The 25,190-nt window shown below is 38.8% G+C and overlaps 1 protein-coding gene across 1 annotated transcript; it reads left to right on the forward strand.

Annotated features, from left to right (window-relative positions):
- Positions 1-24,619, forward strand: LOC103180671. The gene is made up of 11 exons (XM_007896659.2): positions 1-21; positions 421-495; positions 1,758-1,785; positions 3,705-3,751; positions 5,699-5,857; positions 7,519-8,262; positions 17,680-17,754; positions 20,190-20,244; positions 21,676-21,731; positions 22,200-22,364; positions 23,813-24,619. Exons 2-11 carry the CDS (start codon positions 423-425, stop codon positions 24,559-24,561), a joined length of 2,151 nt encoding a protein of 716 aa, XP_007894850.1. The 5' UTR covers positions 1-21; positions 421-422; the 3' UTR covers positions 24,562-24,619.
- The last annotated feature ends 571 nt before the right edge of the window (positions 24,620-25,190 follow it).

Below are 25,190 nucleotides of genomic sequence, written 5' to 3' on the forward strand. Positions count from 1 at the left end.
AGAGAATCTGAGAGTCTTGAGGTGAGTGACAATCTGCCTCCCAGTGTTGGCGTGGGGGCTGTGTGGACACACACTGAGAAGCCACACTCCTCAAATATATACTCATTAGGTTGATAGTTGGGATGGGACATCTACAGCAGGCAATTTACTATCAGGACTGGGATTAATTTTACCATTAGGACACAAGACCTCTGATGGACATTTTGATGCACCAGCTATACTTTCAGGAATTAGGGTATCTCAATAGTTTAAGGAAAGTTACAACCATCTCTGTATTATTGAAGTCTGCATTTAATTTTCAGTCTCCCTATCGTTAATTCCTTTCCACTCTCGGACCATAGCTGAATCCCCAGTAACTGTGAGCCCGTCTCTAAATTGTCAGCTTGGCATCTGACTCATGAATGAATGTGTTTCTTTCAGAAATGACACCTGTGTGGCTCCTGGGTGTGATCCTCGCTGGCTTTTTCCAGGCTCCGACTGATGGAGTTTCAGCAGGTAAGAGACTGAGCAGGAATCCCCAGAGCTCTCCCATTTAGACATAGTCTTGGAGTGTAGCAAAGGCTCAGTGCTAATAACAGCTTAATGTTTTTCATGTATCTTCATGAACCAGACTATGCATATCCAAAAGGATTCAGTATTAGAAAAGACATCTCAGCAGATTATTCTCATACATTTCTGGCGAATAACTCCAAACTGTTTGCACAGAAGTTGTACTGATACATGTTTTTCATATTTAATTAATTCAGAATTGTCTGCATCAGTTAGTGGTGTTGTTGATTTCATTTGAAGAGTATCTGGCAGAGAATAATGGACTAAATCTCCCCGATTCAGAAAATTAAAATGTGTGAGCCCTTTGGAACCTCATACAGGTCTACAGGTGCAGCTTTGCTAACCTGCTGACTGTTTCTCATATTTTCTGTGCTAAATATTCAGTAGAAGTGAAGAAAGCTTTGGCTTGTCAGCCTTGTCTTTTGCTCACAGCCGCAGTGTTACACAAGGTCAGTTAGGCGCTTGAAACAAAGCTCAGCCTTCGTCAGTGATGTCGTGAGAGCTCAAATTTAAGTAAATATGTTTCAGCAGAATGGGGCTGGCTGTTATTCGAGTGACTGCCCAGTCCCAACTTGCTGTACCTGAGCCAATAAGGAATTACACACAAATCACACAACAGCCAGGACTCCCAGCACTGGAGACATTCTCTGTCTTTAATATGCCAAGTTTTTAAATAGAACCTCCAAACATTTCCCTGTGAGATGACTTCTTAGACATTAGCTCGCAGCCACTGGAGCAGTTATGCAACTCTCGGCAACACTGACCTCTGTTTATAGATTGATGCAGAAACTATCACAACACTTTTCATTGCCTGACCTCAGTCATGTGCATAGACCAAGCGATATATGCCATATTCTGCTGGCAGTGGACTGTGCACAAAGCTTGGTGTATTTAAAACAATGTTGTAAATAGCATCAATAAAATTCAATACCAAACAGACCATAGAGCAGCCCTGAAACACTGCCGTCTCACACACACAGTGTAGAGCAGCAGCTATGAGCTTGCAGTGCAGAAAAATGATACGTTGGACTTTGATCCAGATTCCACTTGTATATTCAGTAATGGAATAGAATAAGGTATAAAAATTATAAATTGATAAAATGCAATAGATTGGCTACCTGGAGAACAAAGAATAAACCTCCTGATCAAACTCATTAGCAAGTCAAAGAACAGTGTGGTGACTGATATTCTTCTGTTTCTTTTCCTAGATAATCCTTTGGCAGACATTACCTTAAGGTAAATGATACAATAATCCTTACATACGATATAGATCTTAAAAGGGCGAAATGCTTCACAGGGAATTTCTGTAAAGTTTAATGACTATGTATTTGTAGGCAAATGCTGCATCCAATTTAACTACAGCAGCGTCCCACAAAAAGCCATAAAATGAATGACAAAGATGTGGGATTGTTAGCCAGCATACCACGTGAAAAACCCTTCACTTTTTGAATAGTGCCATGGGATCTTTACTAGATTAGTTTAGACAAAGAAGGCTCTTTGGCCCAGCTGATATTATCCCTTCAGAATATCCACCCTTCCATTCTCCCATCACAGTGTCAAGCTGCTTTTTTAAAACCAGTCTAGTGTCCTGGCATCAACAACTCAACCTGGCATCTGTTCCAATCATTAATTAACCTCTGGGTAAAGAAAGATTCCTGGTATTTGTTCTGAAATTGCCCTTTCCAACTTTAAATCTGTGTACTCTTATTTTGGTACATCCTAAAGTATGACTCTGAATTCACTTTTCAATCCCATTTAAAATATCCCTCCATAAGGTCCCCTTTGAGTCGTCTTCTATTAAGAGACTGAAAAACCCGAGCATATCCAAGTTTGCTTAAAGCTCCTTCCTCCAACTTTGAGGATCATTATCGTTACCTCTGCTCTGCTTCGTGGGCTGGGCACCCTCCTTTTTGATACAGTGACCAGAACGGAGCAGTATTACAGGTGTGGCCTGACCAAATCACTATACAGCCTGAGTACAGAGTCCACAGAACACATGTAGGCGACAAAATGGTACATGTAATCTTACACATGGTTGTGTGACATCTTTTGATTATATATATTTGAGAAGATTAGATCTGAGCTTGACTCTATTGAAGGATTGTGTTTGGCACATATTCACATGTTTTAAAGCATGCTAGAATACTTGAGCAATATAGAGGGGCTATTCCCAGAATTGAACCTACTTATATCCTGCTTAAAAACTTCTCATCTGCCCAGGAACAGCATTCCCAGTAATAGCCTGAAGCCTTTCTGTTGCATGATTGGATACTTCCTATTCACATTACATTGAAAGTTGAACTGAACCTGTTAAGCTTGCTTAAAAATCATACAAACAAAACATTACAGCATGGAAACAAGCAGGACTGTGCGAGTTTCCCATCTATGATACCATACTATATCATGAGTAAGAATTGGTAGGAAAAGAGGCACAAATAGGAGGCTTTCTGTATGATACACAACAACAAATTACATTTATATAGTGCCTTCCATGGTGGGAGGATGACCCAGTGATTTTGTTATAAACAAAAAATGACTGCCCTTTCCTGCACCTTACAAATAATATTCATTGCATTTGATATAGTGCCTTTCACATCAGGAGGCCATTTCAAATGCTTAACAGGATTTGCTGTAAAGGGTAATGAATGTGCCAATCGCACAGCAATGTTCCAAAGACAGCCATGAAGTAAATGACCAGTTTTACCTGGGGGATTATTAGCCAGCACACTAGGATAAATTCCCTTCTCTTTTCAAATAGTGCCATGGGACCTTTAATCCACACCTGAACAGGCAAACAGGACCTCAGTTTAATGTCTCAACTGTAGGTTGGCAACACCAAAAATGCAGCACCCCTTTCAGCCTCGATGATGTGAGTTCAATTTCTGACTCAGTGACAAGAGTTCTATCAACTAAGGGGAGCTGACATATAAATCCTGAGTTATCAGTATATCAGAACTGAGAGTGACAATTTCCGATGAGCAGTTCTCAACTGGAAGTTTATGGGGTGCAACGGCAGCAACTCCTGAATTATTCCAACAATGTAGCAACAGTTTTTAAATTAGGAATTGTTCAATCATCAAAAGATTTTCAGCAACTTTGTCTTTAAGAGTTCTTTATAAACTGAAGATCTATTACTTATTTTATTTCATCTACAGAAGCTTCAATAATTTGGATGCCGAAGTTATTGCAAAACGAAACTACTGTGAGTTGAGAAACATTTTAACTATAATAAGAGAATTGAAAAGGGCAGAGGGCAATGTAGAGGAGGCCAGGCTTATAACTGTTCGAATACTAAATGTCTGACCTTCTTAAACAAAGATCGTAATGTGTTCTTTGTCCTCAAAATACCCAAAGTAACATGCTTTTTCAATTTGCTGACATATGAAAGTAGAGGTGCTTCTCATTTTATGTATATATAATATATATATTTACACATTTCATACATCACATAGAATTACATAGTCTTTCTGGCACCAAAACAGGCCATTCGGTTGGTACTGCCACTCCGTGTCAGTGTTTATATTCTACACAAGTCATCCTAATCTCCTTGATTCCCTTTTCTGTCTTTTATATCCTGCATGAATCAAGTTTTCTCCAAATGCACTGATGTTTTCTGGTTCAACCACACTTTCTTGCAGCGAATTCTACATTCTCATCATCTTCTGTGTGAAGTTCTTCGTAAATTCTTTTTTAGATCTGTGGATCTCTACATTATGCCCCCTTGTTATGAACTCAGCAAACATGTGAAAACTTCCTATTTCAGGTTCAGGTGGATGTTAAAGGCACTACTCAAAAAGAGAAGGACATTTTAACTGGTGTCCTTACCAACAATCCTCCAGCTGAAATTAGACATTTACTTCATGGTTGTTTGTGGGACATTGCGCTGCACAAATGGGCTGCAAATATACAGTTACTACACTTCACAATAATCCAGTGAAGTGCTTTGAGATCTTATCCTGACATGAAAGATACTATACCAAATACAAGGATAATTATTATGATTATTATTAAGGTTGCTTTATGGAAAAAGACAGAAATACCAAGCTATTAGATTATAGAAATGATCCCCTGTGGATTGTTAAGCTTGCTGTGCCTATATAATAATAACATGCATTTGATTTAGTGCCTTTCACGCCAGGAAATCACCTTAAAATGCTTTAAAGAACTCCACTATAAAATGTAGTGACTGCGTTCTTTAGGGAAACACTGCAACAAACTTTGTGCACAGCAATGTCCCATAAACAGCCATTAAATTGAATGATCACTTTTATCTGCGGAATTGTGTGTCAGAACACCAGGAGAAATTCTCTTCTCTTTTTCGAATAATGTCATAAGAACCTTAATGTCCACCTGACGAGGCCTTGGTTTAAGGTCTCATATGAACAACAGCAACTCCAACAATGCAGTGCTCTCCCACTGTATTAGAGTGTCAACGAATCGAAAGCCCCAATGTGGCTTGAACCCACAACCTTCTGTCTCAGCGACTTGAATGCTATGAACTGAGCCAGGTTGACACCCATCTGAGGTTCATAGCAGTCAAGTTGCTGAGACAGAAGGTTGTGGGTTCAAGTCACATTGGGGCCTTTTGCAAAATCTTTCTATTGTTCTTAGCTAAGTACTTGTCTAAATATATTTATTTTGTTCATTTTTTTAATATAATTTCTTGGTTTATCTCTTCCTTTGCTTTACCACCTATTCACCATTCCTGAACATAGAGAGAATGCACAGACAAGCTGTTGCTGAGCCTGTGTTAATTTATATCTTGACCTGATTGCTAAAGGAGACCAAGATGATCTCTCAATGCAGATCCTCTGCCCTAATGAGTTATTATGGCATCACAAATACCCCTTGACCGAATTCGAGAACTCTAAAATGGTGCCAACTCGTATAACAGCTCACTGACAATGAACGATTACTGACGATCTCTCACGTGATTTGCAACGCTTCCATTACTTCAGTGAAATTTGTTGGAATATTTTGTGATATTCCAATCCACAAAGACCCTTAACCACAATGCAATCAGAACTCCCACTCACTTTTGTGAATGTGATCTTCCAGTCACTGAGTATCAGCGAGTTATTCTCTACAACATCATAAGATAACATCTGATTGTTACACTGACTCGGGATATTATATTTTTATTTTCCAGTTCCAAACTGTGGCCCTATTCCTCATGTTCGCTATGCAAAATTTAAACTTCTAAGAACATCAGTGAGGTATACTTGTGATTCTGGATACACATTGATAGGACCAAACATAATATACTGTCAGAATGGAAATTGGGATCATGAACTACCAATGTGTCAAGGTAAGAAGGATTATGTGTAAGTGTCAGAGCTCAAGAATTCCATATACACTCAAGACTGCAGTAACATTATTGTAACATATCATAGCAAAGTTTCACAAATAATTACATAGAATGATACAGTATAGAAACAGGCTATTTGGCCCAATTGGTTTGTTAACCCTAACCCTAACCCTGGTTATACTCCATCAACTCCTGAAACAACAACAACAAAATTACAGTTATAGAGCGCCTTTCATGTCGGGAGGACATTCCAAGGTGCTGAAAACCCTTCTCCTATGTCCCCCATCTATTCCTTTCTCTCATGTATGCATTGATTTTCCTCTTAAATACATTATTCTTTTTTTGCCTCAACCACAGCTATGGCAGTGAGTTCCACAGTCCCATCATCATATTACTTCCCTGCTTGTACTTTATTCCTCTGGACATAAAACCAAGGATCCTAACAGCATTCATTATGTTTCATGTCTGCTTCAGACACAGCATATGAATCTCAAATGTTACAGCACTCGACATAGCCTCTTAGTTAGCTTTGATCTCTTTCTAACTGTTTTATTGTTATCTAATTCAAAAGGACCCTAGGGTGTTCTTATGATAGACAATATTAATTCGAGGCATTTTGAATTCTCTACAACATCACAAGATAACATCTGATTATTGCTACCTGAAAGTAGATAAATAGAACTTAGAATCATAATATATTAAGTAAGTTATTCAGCTCAATGTGCAGTACAGATTCCCAGTTTCTCTACTCTTTCCTTGTAAGTATAGGCTCTGAGCCGTGGTATCACATGTATTTCTATGATAGCCTCTGAATTCAAAACCAAGGGATCAACCTCAGAAACGGGTTACAAACCTCCAGATCGTCAAACGACTTAAAATTGTAACCTACAAAACATTGTATGAGGTCAACCCACCACCATGTAACTGACACAGGATTATTACTTACACATATCTAAACAGGATAACTGTTTGACAGCTTAGTCACAGCATGGATCCCAGAAGTAAAATGATTATATGTGCATGCATCTTAACCAGTGGTGCATTATTTTCCCAGTTTAGTTTCAACAGCATCACAAGATGCAGTTCATTTCTTTGATGATCTGATATAGATACAGTACAGGGTTAGAACCAGGAAAATATAGAATTGGAGATAGAGAGAGAGCGAGAGACTTAGAAAGAAAAAGAAATGTAGAGAAAAAGGCAGATAACAGCATGGCACCTTCTGATACTAGTGTTGACAATATACCTCCAACAGAACTGGTCCCAATTAGAGAAGATATTGGGATAAACTTTAGTTTTTACTATTAATCTGAGTAATTTAGGCTTAATAATGGCAGTGATACCACTTTATTACTGTATTTATTGTTTTTTGTGGTCAGCGTCATAGTGGATGAACTGAAAACATAAAGAACTGTTCAATCATCATTGATTTGAGTCTCCCCAGATTCGCCAGTCACTTGGGAATTCAGGACAGTTTATTGTAACATGGAAACACACCATTAGCAAATGGGTTGAGACTGGTCTGACTGCATTGCATTGAATAACTTTACAGTCAGCAGAGAAGTTTTTCACTCAATGTCACCTGAAGGCAATGAGTTGCCTTATCATACGATACCAATACCTGATATCTGTATAGCTAAAATGCTCAAAATATTTTTCAGCACAACCTAAATTCAAACCGGGACCCCCAGGTGATAAAGGTGAGCATGGACCAATAGGACCCCCCGGTGATAAAGGCAACAGTGGGCCAATAGGTCCTCAAGGTGAAAATGGTCCTCATGGATTTAAAGGATCAAAAGGTGAAATTGGGTTCCCTGGACCAAATGGTCAAACAGGTATTCCTGGGGACACTGGACTACCTGGACCACAAGGTAATCCAGGTCTATTTGGGGAAAATGGTGATAAAGGTTCCAAAGGTGACAATGGCATTCCAGGAATACCTGGTTCAAAAGGTGACAATGGACTAAGAGGAGCCCAAGGAGAGACCGGCTACATAGGACAAATGGGACCTCCAGGAAATATTATTTTACCAGTGAGATCTGCTTTCTGTGTCAAACTTACCAGCGCCAGTCCAAACTGTAACACCCCAATTCTATTCAACGAAGTTCTCTACAACGGTCAAGGAGATTATGATCCTGTCACAGGCATTTTCACTGCCAGCATTGCTGGGGTGTATGCCTTTGAATATTTCTGTGAGGTGTATACAAAAAATGCACTAGTTGTATTAGTACTAAATGGTAAAGTTGTCATTAGCACATATCAGTCCTATTACTCATTTTATGAAATTTTATCTGGAGGAGCAATACTTAGGTTGTGTGTTGGTGATAAAGTATGGCTGGAAACTCAACAGTCAAACAATGGGTTAGCAATTGGAAGTTATTTCATGGGATACCTAAAGCATTGCAGTAAATAATAATGTAAACATTATATAAGACAAATTCATATTTCTTGTGTATCTAATTCCAATAATGATCTTAACTATCATCTATATTCATTATTGAATTGTTCATTGAGGTTTATTTTTAATATTCTCATCAAACACTTAGTTTTAATAGGTAGCCATAAGAATTTGGAAAAGTAAAACGCAAACATGTTTTATTGGAGGACTGAATAATCACGCTTGAATTTCTGTATGTTTTTCAGGTACTTTATTTTACTCAATTACTCAAAAAATAATTAACAAGGTCTGCTGTGACATTGAAGAGATTTGACAAGTCTCTATAATGTAACACAGTTGGGTTAGAACTTACATATGCTGAAATAATCATTTGTAATTGTGGGAAATATATATAGCAGAAGACGAGACAACTGAAGCTATTAATGCTCTTCATTATTGCAGTGGCTGTTCATTATAAGCTCTAAAGGTCAGCCTTCCTACTTTCATGTAACATCCAACCATCTTTCAAAGTAACAGATTATTCTGATCAGGTTAAAGCGTGAGTTTGGTTAACAAACCAATACTTATTCGACAATAGGAAAGATGAGGGTTCCCTCTCATTTGGTTTAATTGTTACCATAGGTTTATTGCCCATTGTTATATATGTTCTGCTATAGCCAACATCCCAATATCCCATCAGAGACAACAACAGGCATCCAATCCAACCTCTGGGACAGCCAATCACAATTCTTCCTCCAGCTGCTCTGTCCATAATCAAAGCAGTTAAGGAACTGATGTACGGTCTAGATTTGCAGCATGACAAACACCTTCCCAGCACCTTCACAAGACTTTACAACCCAGACTGATACTGCAGTTCCTGCCCCTCACTCTGTAGGACCCCACTGGCTGGTGGTTGCTATAGATGCCTGGAGGCAGATATTGCTCAGTTTTACTGGTAACACATTTTGTGTAAAAGATAAAAATATCAACAAAGACCAACTCCTTCATTTCTGTGCATGTAGTTTTCTGATGCATAACATCTCACTTGAGTTGTCACCTATGAAATATTGATTTTGGGACTAATTATTAATAGGTATGACAGTATTGATCAATAATTAGACATAGATAATTAACAATTCACTTCCATAATGTTATGAATGAATAATTGTAAAGAATCAGTTTAGAATCCATTGGCTGGATCAGCAGTAGAATATCAGTCCAGTAGATTAATTGGGCTGGAAACAGATTAATTGTGACATAAACTGTAATTTCTAAATGTATGTTTCTGTGAAAACTCAATTGTATTAAAATTTTCAAAGATACACAATAAAGTATACTGCCACCTCACACGGGTAGTGCTGCCTTCTAATGGAATTCACACGTCATCAGATACAACAACTTGCATTGGTATAGCATCCTTAGTGTAAACTAAAGTAATCATAACTAGCAAGGAGCCAAAATGTTTCTTTAAGCTATTTTCAGTAGTTATGGTCTGCATTATGAGGCAAATCAATTGATTTCCAACTGAGAAAATCTTCAATGTGTTCAGTTAAACTTGCAAAGGTTAATCTAGCTGGAGCAATTCAGTGCAGAGAAAGCTATGTCTAGTTCCAGGGAATCCCTCAACACAATAACTGGTCAACTGTTAACTCCACTAGGCAATGACTGGGCAGATTTACACTTTTACCAGTAACTTCATTATATGCATATTTTGATTGAGAATTACTTATAAAGGTTCAATTTACCCTCATACTTTGAACACAAACCCTACTGTTTAGTCACAAGCCAGAATGTTTGGTAGAACTTACAGATTAAAATGATAGCAGGGCCTATTTAGAAAAGACTGCTTCCCACCACTTGCTGTTATTTATCACTAGCCTATTCATTCACTCTTAAGCGTATGTGCTGATGAAAACCCAGATAAACCATGAGATTGTGCTACCAACAGATCTCGACTGTTATTTGACTTTGTACTTTAACCATTCAAGAGGTTTATGGAGGGTATGTATGTCCTGTCCACAAGGAGAGAAACCATCTATATCCAATAACATTTCTGTCCTTGGTCAAATAATTTGCTCACAGAGAGATTTAGACTGGTTCATGTGGGGAAATATACATCAAGCAATACATTATGTAGCCCAATTTGTTTTATTTGTACCAAGACTGCAGACAATATTGGCAAGGCCAGCAATTATTGTCTGTCCACACTTGTCCTGAGGAGGTGATGCTGGGCTTTCTCTTTGGAACTATATATTTGTGCCCAGGATACTGGGGAGACATTAAAAGTCCCATCTGCTTGTTCATACCATTAAAGATCAATTGACAAAATTTGAAAAAAGAAGGTACTTTTTCCACAGTGTCCTGGCTATCATTCCCCAATAAAATTAATCAGTCACTCGTAGGATATTGCTGTGCGGGACTTGGCTGTCTTGTTCATCCACAAAACATATTCAACCACACCATTCTCAAGTAGATCCTGTGAACCGGTTTGGGACATCTTCGCGACACGAAAGATGCTGTACGAAATGGAAGGATTATTAGTATAACGTGAGTGTTCTCTGCTGGACAACCATTTTACATCCTGAGATACTGGGATATTATTTCCATTTCTGTATTCCCAATGAGCACAATTTCCACCTGAAGAAAAAGTTTATAATGAAGAGACAAAGAAAAAGTAATCGAGTGTGTGAGACACACAGAAAAAAGAGACACATGGATAGATAAAGGGAAAGACAGAGAGATTGAAGGTTAAAGATAAAAACAGTGTCACCAAGTAGACAACCCTATCCAGTGAGATGATGTGAAGGCCTTCTTTGGTATGGCTCCTCTCCTGTTCTCCTATGTCTAATAAAATTTACTGCCCTTATGAAACTTGTATGTAATGTTCTTTAATTTCCCATATTCGGCGCTATTGTGTGGGAGATTAGCATGGGTGGGAGGAATTTGATGATACAGGATGCTGCATAAGAAGTTGCAGTTGAGAGTGTGAATACAGAAGGAAACACTTGACACTCTGAGACAATAAAATGTTGGTCCCCAGGCAGGGTCAATAAATCTGTAGCAGCCATGGGAAGCCGTGACCTAGTGGCTTGCTTGGTAAGTGTCCAAGACCTGCTCTGTCAGAGGCCCCCTACCTCATATGCCAGGCTTTGCCTTCAGCTCCCCTCTCGACTCTCTACCCCATCCTCGCTCCCTCCCTTCCCTCCCCTCACCCTGACCATGTCCCCCTGCTCGGGTCCTGACCAAACTGTACAGCGCCTTGGGATGTCCTCCCGACGTGAAAGGCGCTCTATAAATGGAATCTTGTTGTTGTTGTTGTTGTTTGATTGGCTATATCCGCCTCATGTGAAAGGCACTATACAAATGTAATTTGTTGTTGTTGTATCATTTTATATCATTGTTGGACATTGTAATCAGAGATGAAGATGTCTCCTGGAATATCTCAGCACAACTGAAACAGCTTAAAAGAACCATTGACCACCATTAACTCTTGCAACATTTATCCAGTGTATCAGTCTGGCTCCGTTTTGTAGCATTCTCACCTGAATCAAGAAGGTTGTAGGTTTAAGCGCCACATCTAGGCTTGAACTCAGATAAGCTGACACTCCAATCTAGTGCCAGGGAGGTATTGCATTGCTGGAGGTACCACCCTCCGATGAAATATTAAACCGAGGTCTTGTGTGCCTGGTCCAGTGAATGTTAAAGAATCTTTGGCACTGCTCGAAAAAAGGGGAGTTTCTCCTGGTATCCTGTGTGCAATTGGGCTGCCATGTTCACCTACAAATACAAAGTCACTCCAGTTCACAGTAAAATCTTGTGAAGAGTTTTAGGATGTCCTCCTGACATGAAAGGCGCAATAGCAAATTCAAGGATTATTATTATTATTACTGTATCTCAGGTGGCCCTACCTGCGGACTGTCCCATCCACCAATGTGGCCACTGCAGTGCTTTCTAACCATTAGTTTGTACAGACCAAACCTAGAGATTGTAGAGACTCAAATGTCATGTTCAGATAACTGTTCACATGCACGTGTTTCTATGCTGCGATCAGTGCTGCAGAATGCACCTGCAGCATAAACAGGGTGAATCACACGTCACTAGTAGCCAAAGATATTACAGAGCTGCTTCCAATTGTGCAGCACCATCTAGAGTGTGGGCTAAGAGATTTTGCCTGTGCAACTGTGATCTTATCTGGTGACTGAGTTCCTGTAAATACAGTTCAAATGCTACAATTAACTGAGAAGCAAAACATGGGCCAACTGAAATAAGCAATGTTTCATGTGGCTGAGGGCTGAGGCAGGACCCAGCTACTTGAAGTCATTTTTTGCTTACACAGAACTCATTTTTTTTTAGTTACTGACATGTTGCCAAAATTATAAGAAAGATGACGAAAGGGCCAGAAACTGGTTCACACAAAGGAAAAGATAAACAACTACAATAATAAACCTTGCATTTGATGTAGTGCCTTATCACATTGTCAAAATATCTCAAAGAGCTTCACAGATTTTACTATAGGTCCAACAGCTGGCCCGGGGGATGTTTTCATCCAGCCCGAGACCATTTCCAACTTTGGGCCACCTGCGCCCTCCCCTCCCAATCGAACGTCCTCTCATGGTAGCGGCAGGAGCTGGCAGTTGGGCGGAACGAGCGTGGGGAGTCAAAATAATGGCAACTGTGACTGCAGTGTGTCACATACCTGGGAGATGGTGAAACACTAAGGCAGCATTGTCCAAAAAGTGTCCCTAGTCACATGTGGCTATATCAATTTTCAGATGTGGCCACTTCCACGTTAATGGATCAACTTGCATTTCAAGAAAAAACTCATTGGTAGAGTGCCTAATTATGCTGAAACAACTCAAAACACTTAGAGTAATTATTGTCAAGTGTTGTGACTGATTTTGTAGCGCTCTGCACTGCTACCCTGCTTGAGGGGTGCTATATAAATGCAAGCTGTTTTTTTTTGGTAAACATGGCAGCTCTTTTGCATGTAGCATATCCAAAACAGCTGTGAGGTAAATGAATGATTTAGCTGTAAGATTGAAGGACAGAACACAATTGCCCCAATCTCCTGACTCTGTGAGAGAACACCAATAAATTAGACATTATTATGGTGTGGTTGTATCCTGTTGGCTATACAAGGAAGAGTTTGTGGATTAGCTCATGTGAATTTCTTACTGAAATAAAACCTGGCCAATGTCACAGGTATATTGAAGTCCAAAGTACTGGAACTCTCTAATTGAGGACATGATAACCATCTAGTGTGCATTTTACACAATAAACCTATTGAGGAAGAAATGCCCATTCTAACCAGTTAAGAAAGGTGAGTGAACCAGTCTTGGTAGATTGTATACTGCCGTATGCAAAAGCAGAGTTGCATCTGATGCAGGAATTGAAAAACTGATTAAACTCCACATATTAATGTAATGCTCACGAACCATTCCCACTCCAATCTGCACCTTATCACTTGTAACAAGGAGTTAACTTGCCTAAAAATACATACCCCCACCCCCCCCCCCAACTCATATATTGTTCATTATGTATCAGGGTAAGATGCAAAATTAGGTGATGTTTGCAAAATGCTTTTGAATATTAGTTAGGATTTTAAATCCATCATAAGGGGGAGCTGCATAAGTTTAGTTCGGCTTTTTTTGATCTGGGTGCCTAACATGCGGAAACTATTCACCATACTTAAGTGTATCCAAACCAAACTACTAAGAGTTCTACATATGCATGGAAATTTCCATTTGTCTTGGATGGGGTAAGCACTCTCTCCTGTGTGAGACACACCATTCTTACCTTATTCCAGAGTATAGGTGCAATTTCATAAGAGACAAGGCTTTTGAACCCCCAAATATATATTGGAGTACTGCTGAAGTCTAACCAGTTAAAATAACAGTTTACATTGCAAATACTATCTGATGAGCTTCCCACTGCTGTACAGCGAGCACCACCATTAGGGCTTTGGCTTGCAAATAGAAACAATCGTTTCCCTTAATGCTACTCTGGTAGCTGGCTGCTCTGTCATCAACTATCTTAGAGAACTGTGGACCTACCTGGCTCAAGAACCAACTGGGAGGCTGTAACTGAGGATTAATTTCATTCTGATCTTCCTTTGAAGGCACGTGATCTTGGAACCAACTTACCCTCAAAGAGACCCTGCTTACCTCCCCCCAAGAAGATAGTTTGGTTAAAAAAAGTTAAACAAGACACAATGAAAAGAGCAAGGGAATAATAATTAGCTCCAATGAAGAAGCTAGTCACCGTTTTAGGCTTGATAGGCTGGATATCATTCTCCTTCATAAACTATAATTCCATGAATCTAAAGGATGGGTGTAATTAGTCCTCATGGAGAACATGAACTGAAATTAACTAAATTCAAGTGTCATTTCAGTTTTGTTTTATTGTAATGTTGATCACAATGGATATAAATTCTCTACACCAGACAAAAGGAAGCCATGCATATGTTGAACTTTCAGTTTGGTTTACAATATGAACCATGGTGTTTGATTGCAGTGTGTGTCTGACACTTGATGACCAAAAATAAGTTATAAATTCAATGAGACGATGTACAATTGCATCATTTTAAGTATAAATAAAACATTAATTCAGTCTTGTTTGAACCTGGTTAATATTTTGGCGATGTGTATCACATGAAACAACAGAGCAGAACCACACCTGACAGAACAAATAATTTTACTTCAGACCAGAGTAACCATCTCAAATCTACTTTAATCTTAGTTCTCAGCAACATAAATAATTATGTTGGCTCACATGGATTTTTTGGTAAATTGGAATGTCACATCACAGACACTGTGTAATTGAAACCATTAAAACTATGATTCAAGATTTGATAACCATGAAAAATACAATGCGTACAGCACAAAAATGCCCGATGAAGCACCTAATGTCCCTCCAAGTCACAGGCTGTTCCCTGAATAGAGACCAAGGGAACCCAGCAGGTCTCACCCTGGAAATTCTCCATAATGTTTCAGGAAAATAATCTAATCTGCCACATCTCTGTCTGATTTGGGGCACGATAACCAGATGGAACTCAATTTATTGGCCATGCAGAGCCTTTTGGAACAATGCCAGTTCCCTCCATGCCACACACATTGTGTGTTCAATATAGGCATCAAACTAGTCACAGCCAAATTGATCCTATGCATTTTTTCACTGTTTGAATAGTTATGTCTGGATTGAGACACATGCCATATTTTTGCAGCGTCAATATGATTATATCAAATGTGGTTAGTCCAGCCTTGGCCTTTGCTTTACTAGAGTGTGTTCCCTCTGTAAAAAAAACCAATAGCTGTGGGGTTATTCCCTCTATGAAGGATGGTGACCTGGTTTGTTCTCTCTGTGATAGAAAGTGGCCAGGAATATGTCCTCGCTTGACTCTGGGTATTATCCATACGTTGCTTCAAATAAGATCACTGCAACTAAATCCTGATGCAAACATGTCTAAGACTCCACCCAGTGTTTGCTTCCCACAAAAGTAAATATACTATTGCATATTAAGAATAATCTTCAACAAGCGGAGAATTGGCCAAACTATGGAAACTAGCATCCAATTGTTAGCTTGATTCAGAATTATCCTTTTATTTCCAATAATCCAGTCACATGCTTTTCATCAATTGTGAGATTATCTATTAACCATCAATGATGCTTATTTCACAGGAAAGTACAGATGGATGTCAGGTCTTATTCTCCCAAAATATAGCTTTCTGCTGCCTCTTTACCATGAACTCCACAAACTTTAATTTTTCTTAGTTTCTTGATACACTTTTACTTCTTAAAACCCAAATAAATTATTGTCCTCATCCAATCTGTTCACATACTCCCTGAAATAACTCCAGTCAGCATAACTTATTTTAAATCCATCCAATAATTTGCCAATAAATCTCTTCATGAAATCCAATTTACAACAACAAATTACACTTGCGTAGTGGCCTTCACATCGAAAAGACATTTAATATATTTAGAAATCCAAGCAATGATAAGCAATTGAAAGGCTGAATGAGTGAACCATCATATTAAGGATCAATTCATCCAATGGATTGAGAGGCACAGGACAAACTAAGATGACTGTAACATGACACTGCTAATACATAATATTCCTCTAGAGGTTAAAGGTATTTGTGGGCAAGATGCCAGAAACACTAATGTCTACTTCAGATGCTTCCCACTCACTTCTATAGTTCTAAAAAGGAAAAAAAATGGTTGGTGATGTGTGAATGACTATAAGAAGGCTCAAATATAATCAGAATAATGCAAGTAGGGATAACACTGTACATTACTTGATTGCGAAACACTAATTGATTTAGAATGGAATAAGAAATTTGACAGGACATTCATCAGGAGCATGCTAATCCCTGATACACTGTACCAGCCTCAACCTGCAGATAATAATAATCCTTGCATTTGATATAGCGCCTTATCATGTCGTTGACACATCTCATGGTGTGTCAGTCTGGTTCAGTGTAGCACGCTTGCCTCTGAGTCAGATGGTTGTGGATTCAAGCCCCACATCGGGACTTGGAATCACATAGGAAAATGTTGACACTCCAAAGCAGTGTTGAGGTGTGGGGTGTGGGGTTGCATTGTTGGTGGTGTCGTCCTTCCGATGAGATGTTAAATAGAGCTGCCGTGTGTCAGTTCAGTTGGACCTTAAAGATCCTATGGCACTACTCGAAAAGAGAAGGGAGTTTACCCCAGTGTCCTTGCCAACAAAAATAAAATTGGTAAAGTCATACAATGAATTCTTCCAAACCATGAAAATATATTTGAAATATAGCTATGAGTCTTTGCTGAATCAGAAATACGGGAAACTACCTTTAACCATACAATGCACCAGCTTTAATTATAAAAGTAGTGCAACTTTAAAATTAATTAGACATTAGTTTCAAGGTGATTGATTCTGCAGCGTGACCTGCATTGTACACTGAGCAGCCTGACACCCCAGGGAGCAAAGGGGAGGAGCCACGTCATGTTGTTTAAAAGGCTGAACTTCTGAAACATATTCAGAGAGAATCTGAGAGTCTTGAGGTGAGTGACAATCTGCCTCCCAGTGTTGGCGTGGGGGCTGTGTGGACACACACTGAGAAGCCACACTCCTCAAATATACACTCATTAGGTTGATAGTTGGGATGGGACATCTACAGCAGGCAATTTACTATCAGGACTGGGATTAATTTTACCATTAGGACACAAGACCTCTGATGGACATTTTGATGCACCAGCTATACTTTCAGGAATTAGGGTATCTCAATAGTTTAAGGAAAGTTATAACCATCTCTGTATTATTGAAGTCTGCATTTAATTTTCAGTCTCCCTATCGTTAATTCCTTTCCACTCTCGGACCATAGCTGAATCCCCCAGTAACTGTGAGCCCGTCTCTAAATTGTCAGCTTGGCATCTGACTCATGAATGAATGTGTTTCTTTCAGAAATGACACCTGTGTGGCTCCTGGGTGTGATCCTCGCTGGCTTTTTCCAGGCTCCGACTGATGGAGTTTCAGCAGGTAAGAGACTGAGCAGGAATCCCCAGAGCTCTCCCATTTAGACATAGTCTTGGAGTGTAGCAAAGGCTCAGTGCTAATAACAGCTTAGTGTAAGTGTAACCTCATCATTCCATGTTTTTAACGTATATACTTAAATCAGACTCTTGGGCTCAGCAAGGATTCAGGGTCTCAACAGTTGATTCAATTCTCATTAGTTTCTTTCAGACCAAGGAAGTAATTCAAAACTGTTAGTACAAAAGAACTACCGAAACACATTTTTATATTTAACTAATTGTCTTATTATTTTTATTATGTGTATAAAAATATTTTGAAAGATATTACTGGAAATAAAAAAAGGTGCCAAATCCAGAATATCCCAAAGAAGACCCTTTGCCTATTTAGAATTTTTTTCTCTGTTAAACCTTTTGAAGAATGCTGTCATGAAACACGATTAATATTTCTAGGATGTATTTATCTGGTCATATTCTGCAAAAGTACCGAGCTACAATAATTAATTCTAGTGGTAGTTTTCCTTTCCAAAAACCTTTCCAAGGAATCAATATTACACGTAATGGTGTTTCATATAAATACAAAAATGAATACAATAGAAATTGGTAGCTTCCAGAATTCACTTACATCTGTTCAAAATTGTAATTAGTATTATATGCACTTGTACAATAAGCTTTCAATAAGCTATCTTATGTACAATGAGCACAGATCTTATGTACAATAAGCTATCTTATGATCAGGGATCTCCTTTATTTCCACTAGCAAAAGAAACTCTCATCTTCATTTTCAAAATTATCTTAACAACTCAATGAAAAACACAATCTATTAGGTTATGTAGACTGAACAATGCATATGTTGTCAATACTATTAAGCTCTGTGAGGTTGGAACACATAAAATCAACAGCACATGTAACTTGATGTAACCATTTGCTGTACAAGAGCAGTCCATACCTTACACTACAGTGTTTTCATTCCCATTGTCTAAAGTTTCTAATCAATCACGTTCTTGGTTGTTGCATAAGCGAAGCATTCTCTGGAGCATTCCAATGTCACCTATGTTGCTCAAACAACTTCCAACTGCAATCAAAGGTTCCTTTTAAATCAGATTGTCAGTTTCTTTTCATTTGCATTTCTACCTTAGTTTTCACCAAATGCCCATTTTGGATTTGATAACTACTTCCAAGGTACTTTTTATATAGAAAGCGCATACAGTTCCAAAACGAAAAAACATGCTGAGAAAACGTAGTGCTTAACTCTTAGAAACTTACAGTTTACAAGAGAGAAAACATTTGCAGTGTGAACGAGAAAGAACACTTGCAGTGTGTGTGAGAGAAAAATAGAACATTTGCAATTGTGTGGGAGAACACTCAGTCTGAGAAGAGATGGAAAGTACCTTATGGTCTGAGAACAAAGGTTACGTCACTATAAGTCCTGTGTAAATTACAATAACAGCTTGCATTTATATGCCTCTTCATGCAGGGTAGTGGCTTGAAGCACTGAAAATTAATATGTTAACGGTTAATTGTTAGATGTAGACTTTGCCTGTCCAGCGCCTTGAATCATCTTCCTGATGTGAAAGGCGCTTTACAAATGTAATTTTGTTGTTGTTGCTGTAGACAATTTATACAAATATTACATGGCTCTGAGTTATTGATAGTCCAGACAGACAATGCACACATGTACGCACTAGTTAACAATGAGTCAAACGAAGGCTGAAAAGACTTGAGAACAGAACTGCATAACAGAACTGGGGTGCATTTTTTTTGTTTGATGTGAGTTTAAAATTCTCAAGTCCTGATTAAAATTTTGATGACAATGGGATAGAAAAGGTGGCCCTGAGGAAGTTGGAAGTGTTATTGGTGCTTTACAAACCATAGCTCGGGGCTAAGGTGATCTTGAATTTCTGCAGAAAACAGAAGTCTTTCAAGTGGTGAGGTGCCAACAGTATAATCATTAGAGGAATATAACCTAGAGGTGTGTAGCACTGTACAGAATAGAGCATTTAGAGGCAAACTAGCTCAGTTGATGCAAGTGTTGACATGACTAATCCTACATGAAGCCTAAGATGTTATAGAATTACATCTGGGAGATCAAAAAAGTTCAATGCCTTTCAGAAAACATCAATTCTACCAAAAAATAATTGACTTTATGCATGTACCTATATACTGTTCCGCTGTAATATAGTCCTTGCAATCAAAGCAGTTCAAAACCAGGAACAGGAGGTTCAGTACCTTGTAACAGAGTGATCATCAGAGTTTAAAAGCATTACAATGCTACAATGCTAGATTCAATCCTAAATTACACAATTTAATCACATTAGATAAAAAATATTACAACCTAAATAAAAAGATCCAAATATGGCCAAAAATTTCCTCTCCAAACCAGTGAACTATTCACTAGCCATTACAATGTGTGACTGACTTACCACGTTTCCTATTTCTTTATAGGTATTCAGCAAAGCATTGATCTTATGGAGAGAGGGTATCTGAGCAGCAACCAATTGTAGGTATTGCAGTAAGACTGCTCTCTTACATGTTGTCTGTAATTAGTGATACAATACTCACAATAACAGTATGAGAATCTGGGTGGAACTATATTAGATGAGATCCTCTATTGTGGGAGAGAGCAAGGGATTAATTAAGAATTTTTAGGTGACGTGGCAACAAATTTGTGAACAGCAATGTCCCACAAACAGCCATGAAGTGACCAATTTTATCTGGGGGAATACTGGTCAAGACCCCAGGATACACTCCCTTTCTTTGGTAGTGAGTGTTCAAATAGTGCTATGGGATCTTTAACGTCCACATGAACAGGAAGACAGGACATTGGAAGGACAGCATCTCCATCAAAGCAGTGTACCCCAAGTTCTGAGTTGCAGTATCAGCCTAGACTATGAATTCAAAGTATCTCTGTGAGGCTTGAACCCACAACCTAACTCAGAGATGATAGTGCTACAAATTGAGCCAGGCTGACACCCTGAGTATGAGACAATATATACATAAAGAGAGACCGTTCCCCCCTACCCCCCACTATCAGTGAGGTTTAGAATTCTGAAGAGGCACAGCAAGATAAGTACGGAAAATCTATTTCCTTTAGCTGGGGAATCTATGGCAAGGCAGCAGGGCATCATAATTGCTGTCAAACGAATCAGAGAGAAAAAATGGCAACTCAGAAGTTTGAGACTTAAGTGGTCATTGTGGTTCGATCAATAGAATCATTCAAAAGATACTAGATAAACATTTGAGTAACAAAAAACATTAAGAAGTGTGGGGAAAGAGGGATTAATAAAAATAGAGACTTTAGAAAAACAGTTATCTTTGTCACAGATACCATGTCTTGGCCACCTCCTCTGCAGAATTATTTTCTAGTGGTCAGTGGCCATATACCATTTACTGTAATGTGAGAAAATCATGAATACCTGTATCACAATCCTCACATTTGGTACAGTGCTTTTCATGTCAGGAGGATACCCAAAGTGCTTCACAGGGCACACTGCAAGATGGAGTGACTTTGTTTTGTGAGCAAATATGGCAGCCAATTTGAACACAGCAATGTTCCACAAACAGCCATGAAGTGAATGACCAATTTTATTTTGGGAAATTGTTGGCCAGGACACTGGGAGAAACTTCCTTCTCTTCAAATAGTCCATCTGAACAGGTAGATGGGGTCACAGTTTAATGTTTCATCAGAAGCACAGCATCTTCAACAGTGCAGCATACCCCCAGCACTGCGCTGACGTAACAGCTTGGACTATTTCAGTTGCAAGTCCTGATTTGGAGCTTGAATCCACAGTCTTCTGATTCAAGAGGCGAGAACACTAGAAACTGAGCCAGCCTGACAACATATTGTGCAAAATTTTTGTCCTTAAGAGTTCTTCTGAACTGAAGATTCATTAACTTTATATTTCATCTCCATCTTTCTTTGCTTCACTAGACCTGCAGTACAAGCAATCAAGCCCCTCAACAGTGGTCTTCAGAAACGAGCACACAGTAAGTTGAAATCCATTTTTAGTAAAATCCAGTTCATAGAATTGAAAAGGGAAAGAGAGTTATTTATAGAATAATAATCCTTACTTGAGAATATAATTAGACATTTACATCTGATAGACATTTGTATGAGTATGTATCGCTCAAACCAAATGAAAGATACTCATTCATTGATTATTATTATGAAACAATATTCTTAGATATTGGAGACAGCAGGGCAAATGTTCAGGATTCTGAGAGAACATCTAGGACAGACATTCAACTTTACACAGAGGATAGTGAATGGGTCTCCAGGAAGGGTGGTTGAGGCCAGGAAACAACTTATTTATTTGACAGCTTGATACTGAAATGGGTTTTGGTATTTTTGGAAGGAAGAGATCAAAAGTGGTCAAAAGGCCTTCTACATCCAAATATTTGTAATTTTGTGTATCAGTCTCTGACTTGATGTTAAGGATATGTTTTATCTTCCAGTGATAGATTGTGGCCCTGCTCCTCTGGTTAAACATGGGCACAGTATTATTCTTGTTCGTGGATATGCAGTGAAGTTCACCTGTAACTCTGGATTTATACTGATTGGTCCAGCCCAAATAATATGTTTGCCAAATTGTCAATGGGACAAACCACCAGTCTGCCAATGTAAGTACTTCTTTGTAACAACATAACAGCGTCATGTTAATATGTTTACTATATTTAAAATGCTAAACACAGAGCATGTCATTGGAATTAGTCCATAGGTTTACATTTAAGAAATTTAAGATCTTTAGGTGACTTTCCCCCTTTTCCGAGGAGCTGAGCTGGCTCCCTCCAAATTAACATGACTGACAACAAAATATCAGAATTGAGTTAACCCTTTGTTGTTTCTTGGTAAGATAGTGGGGCACTGCTGATGGCAGACAAGCCAGCCTGGCTCCCCAGCAGGCCTTAGATTGATCACTGGGATCTGGGATTCTTCCCACCCGGCTCTTGTTAGCTCTACAAACAAACGCCCCAACTGGTAGGGTGGCCCAAGGTGGACAAGCAGTAAACGAGTTGCCAGACAGTACTCTCAACTACAAGCTATGCAGTTTTAGTTGAACTTCAGAAGTAACCAAGCATTCTCTTTCCCCAATCTGATACTAATAATCTAACAATAATAATTCGGTAAGAAGAGTGCATCATTCCAATACAATATAATACAATTTGTAAATAGCACTTTTTATTGTCAGGAGGACATCTCGAAGAGCTTTATACAGCCATCACTATCAGTCCTTTCTCCTCCCCCTCACACAGCACCAGACCTTCTCTCTTCTTCTCCCCCAACACATTGCAAACCCTTTTCTCTTATCCCTTCGCAATGCCAACCATTTTCTCTTTCCCCCCTGACACATATTGTCAGCCCATTTCTTTCTATCTATGTCTGGCTGTGTCTGTCTGTCTGCCTTTTTCTTTCTCTGTATGTTTGTCTCTGAATATCTAATCTGTTGCTGGTATGTCTTGATGACAGGAAGAAGAGTAGCCTCTTTTCCTGAATGGTGGTCTCAGCTCTGATTGAACTTCTCTTCCTGCCCTAATTCACACAAGATCCCTCATTGTCAGCTGATGCAAACAAAATTCACGAGCTTAAACGTGAGAAAATCCAACTGTCACATCTCACGTGCATTTATATAAGCACAGGTAGAATTCAAGATTCTAAAAGCTACAGTTGAGTGTCATATGGTCTTACATATGGGGTACTTGACATTGCTAGTTGTTTAGATAGCATCCAAAAATAATAACTGTTTGGTATAGCGCCTTTCACAGCAGTAAGACATCTCAAAGCACTTCATTGGATATACTGTAAAGTAGAGTGACTATATTTTGTGAGTGGATGAGACAAACGATTTGGACACAATAATGTCCCATGAACAGTCATGAAGTGAATGACCAAAGTGTTTATTTTTTGGGAGGGTGGGGGTGGGTGGCGCAGGGGAGAACTTGAGACACTGCGGAAAACTCTCTTTTCTTATGGACAGAAATTCACCCATTTGTCTCTGTTTCACTGGCAAAATAGTCCGTTCAGAAAAAGTAATGCTCCTTGTGTACAATCATAAATCTTCATCCCACAGCTTTTACATATCCAAAAGGACCGAAAGGAGAGCAAGGTGATCCAGGATCAAGAGGAATGCCTGGTGAGCCCGGTGATGAAGGGTTCAGGGGAGTATCAGGCAATACAGGATCACCTGGTCTAAGAGGACAAAAAGGTGACAATGGCTGGAATGGAGTACCTGGGTCAAAAGGTTTACCAGGCTTCACAGGACCAATGGGACCAAAAGGTTATATGGGTATGAATGGAATGCCAGGTCAAGATGGTGACCCAGGTGATTTTGGGCAAACAGGGATTCCAGGATTAATGGGCAACACTGGACCAAAAGGAGAAGTAGGACTTCCAGGTCCTATTGGATCAATGGGACCTCCAGCAGATCTTAGTTCTTTAGCTCAATCTGCCTTCTGTGTAAATCTTTGCAACAACCAACCACCAACTAACTCAATAATTATATTTCAAAATGTGATCTACAATGACCAAGGAGATTTCAATATGAATACCGGTCAGTTCATAGCCCGCATTTCAGGCGTGTATTTCTTTAAGTATATCTGTGAAGTGTTCACAACCAATGCATATATTGTATTAAAACGAAATGATGACATTATTGTTAAATCTTTCCAGTCATATCATGATACTTATGAAATGTTAAGTGGCGGTTGCATTATTCAACTGAATTGTGGTGATAAAGTCTACTTGGAAGCTTTAAAATCGCAGAACGGCATCACAAAATTTAGTTACTTTATGGGATTTTTGATCTTTCCATGTTCATAGGATTGTATCAGACAGAGTCATAATTTTATGTTTCTTGTGTATCTACTCTAATATTCTTCACTGTATTCTTAATTTAGTTATGCATCACTTCATAGCTGTTATGCTTTTAAGAGTACTCCACAAATAATCTACGGAAAGGGAAAAGGAGGGGAACACAAGAAATCTGATTTTGGAAAAAAAGTTTGGAATAATGTAATTTTGTTTTAACTTGTCTGATTAATCATAATTGTCCGGTCTGCTAAGTATGGTCCACAGCTAAGAAATCTGGGGCCAATGCCATGAATCTCTCTATGGTGGCACCTGTGCTTATCTTAAAATCAAGCTCAAACATTTAGAAACAGCTTTAATTGATGAACTCCGAAACAATAGGCACTTTATGTGTAACACAGGTAATTAAGTTCTGGAATAAAATATTTGCTCAAATAATTCTAAATTTCAAAAACTAAAGAAATCTGTGAAGAAGAAAAATAAATTGACAAATAAAGGGTATTCTTACTTCAACCAAATTGGACAGATCTGAAATGATCAGTTGCAGATAGCTTACAGTCATTTTCATGTGTGATGTGTAGAAAGGTATTTGAGGAGAATATAGGAAGAATATTTGAAATTCGGCTTAACATTAATGTGCT

The sequence above is a fragment of the Callorhinchus milii genome, unplaced genomic scaffold (assembly GCF_018977255.1).
Source record: "Callorhinchus milii isolate IMCB2004 unplaced genomic scaffold, IMCB_Cmil_1.0 Scaffold10, whole genome shotgun sequence".
NCBI lineage: Eukaryota > Metazoa > Chordata > Chondrichthyes > Chimaeriformes > Callorhinchidae > Callorhinchus > Callorhinchus milii.

Coding starts and splice junctions, on each gene's coding strand:
- LOC103180671 (XM_007896659.2), top strand. CDS start 423: ATGACACCTGTGTGGCTCCTGGGTGTGATCCTCGCTGGCTTTTTCCAG. Junction 496..1,757: donor GACTGATGGAGTTTCAGCAG/GTAAGAGACTGA, acceptor TTCTTTTCCTAG/ATAATCCTTTGGCAGACATT. Junction 5,858..7,518: donor TGAACTACCAATGTGTCAAG/GTAAGAAGGATT, acceptor AATATTTTTCAG/CACAACCTAAATTCAAACCG.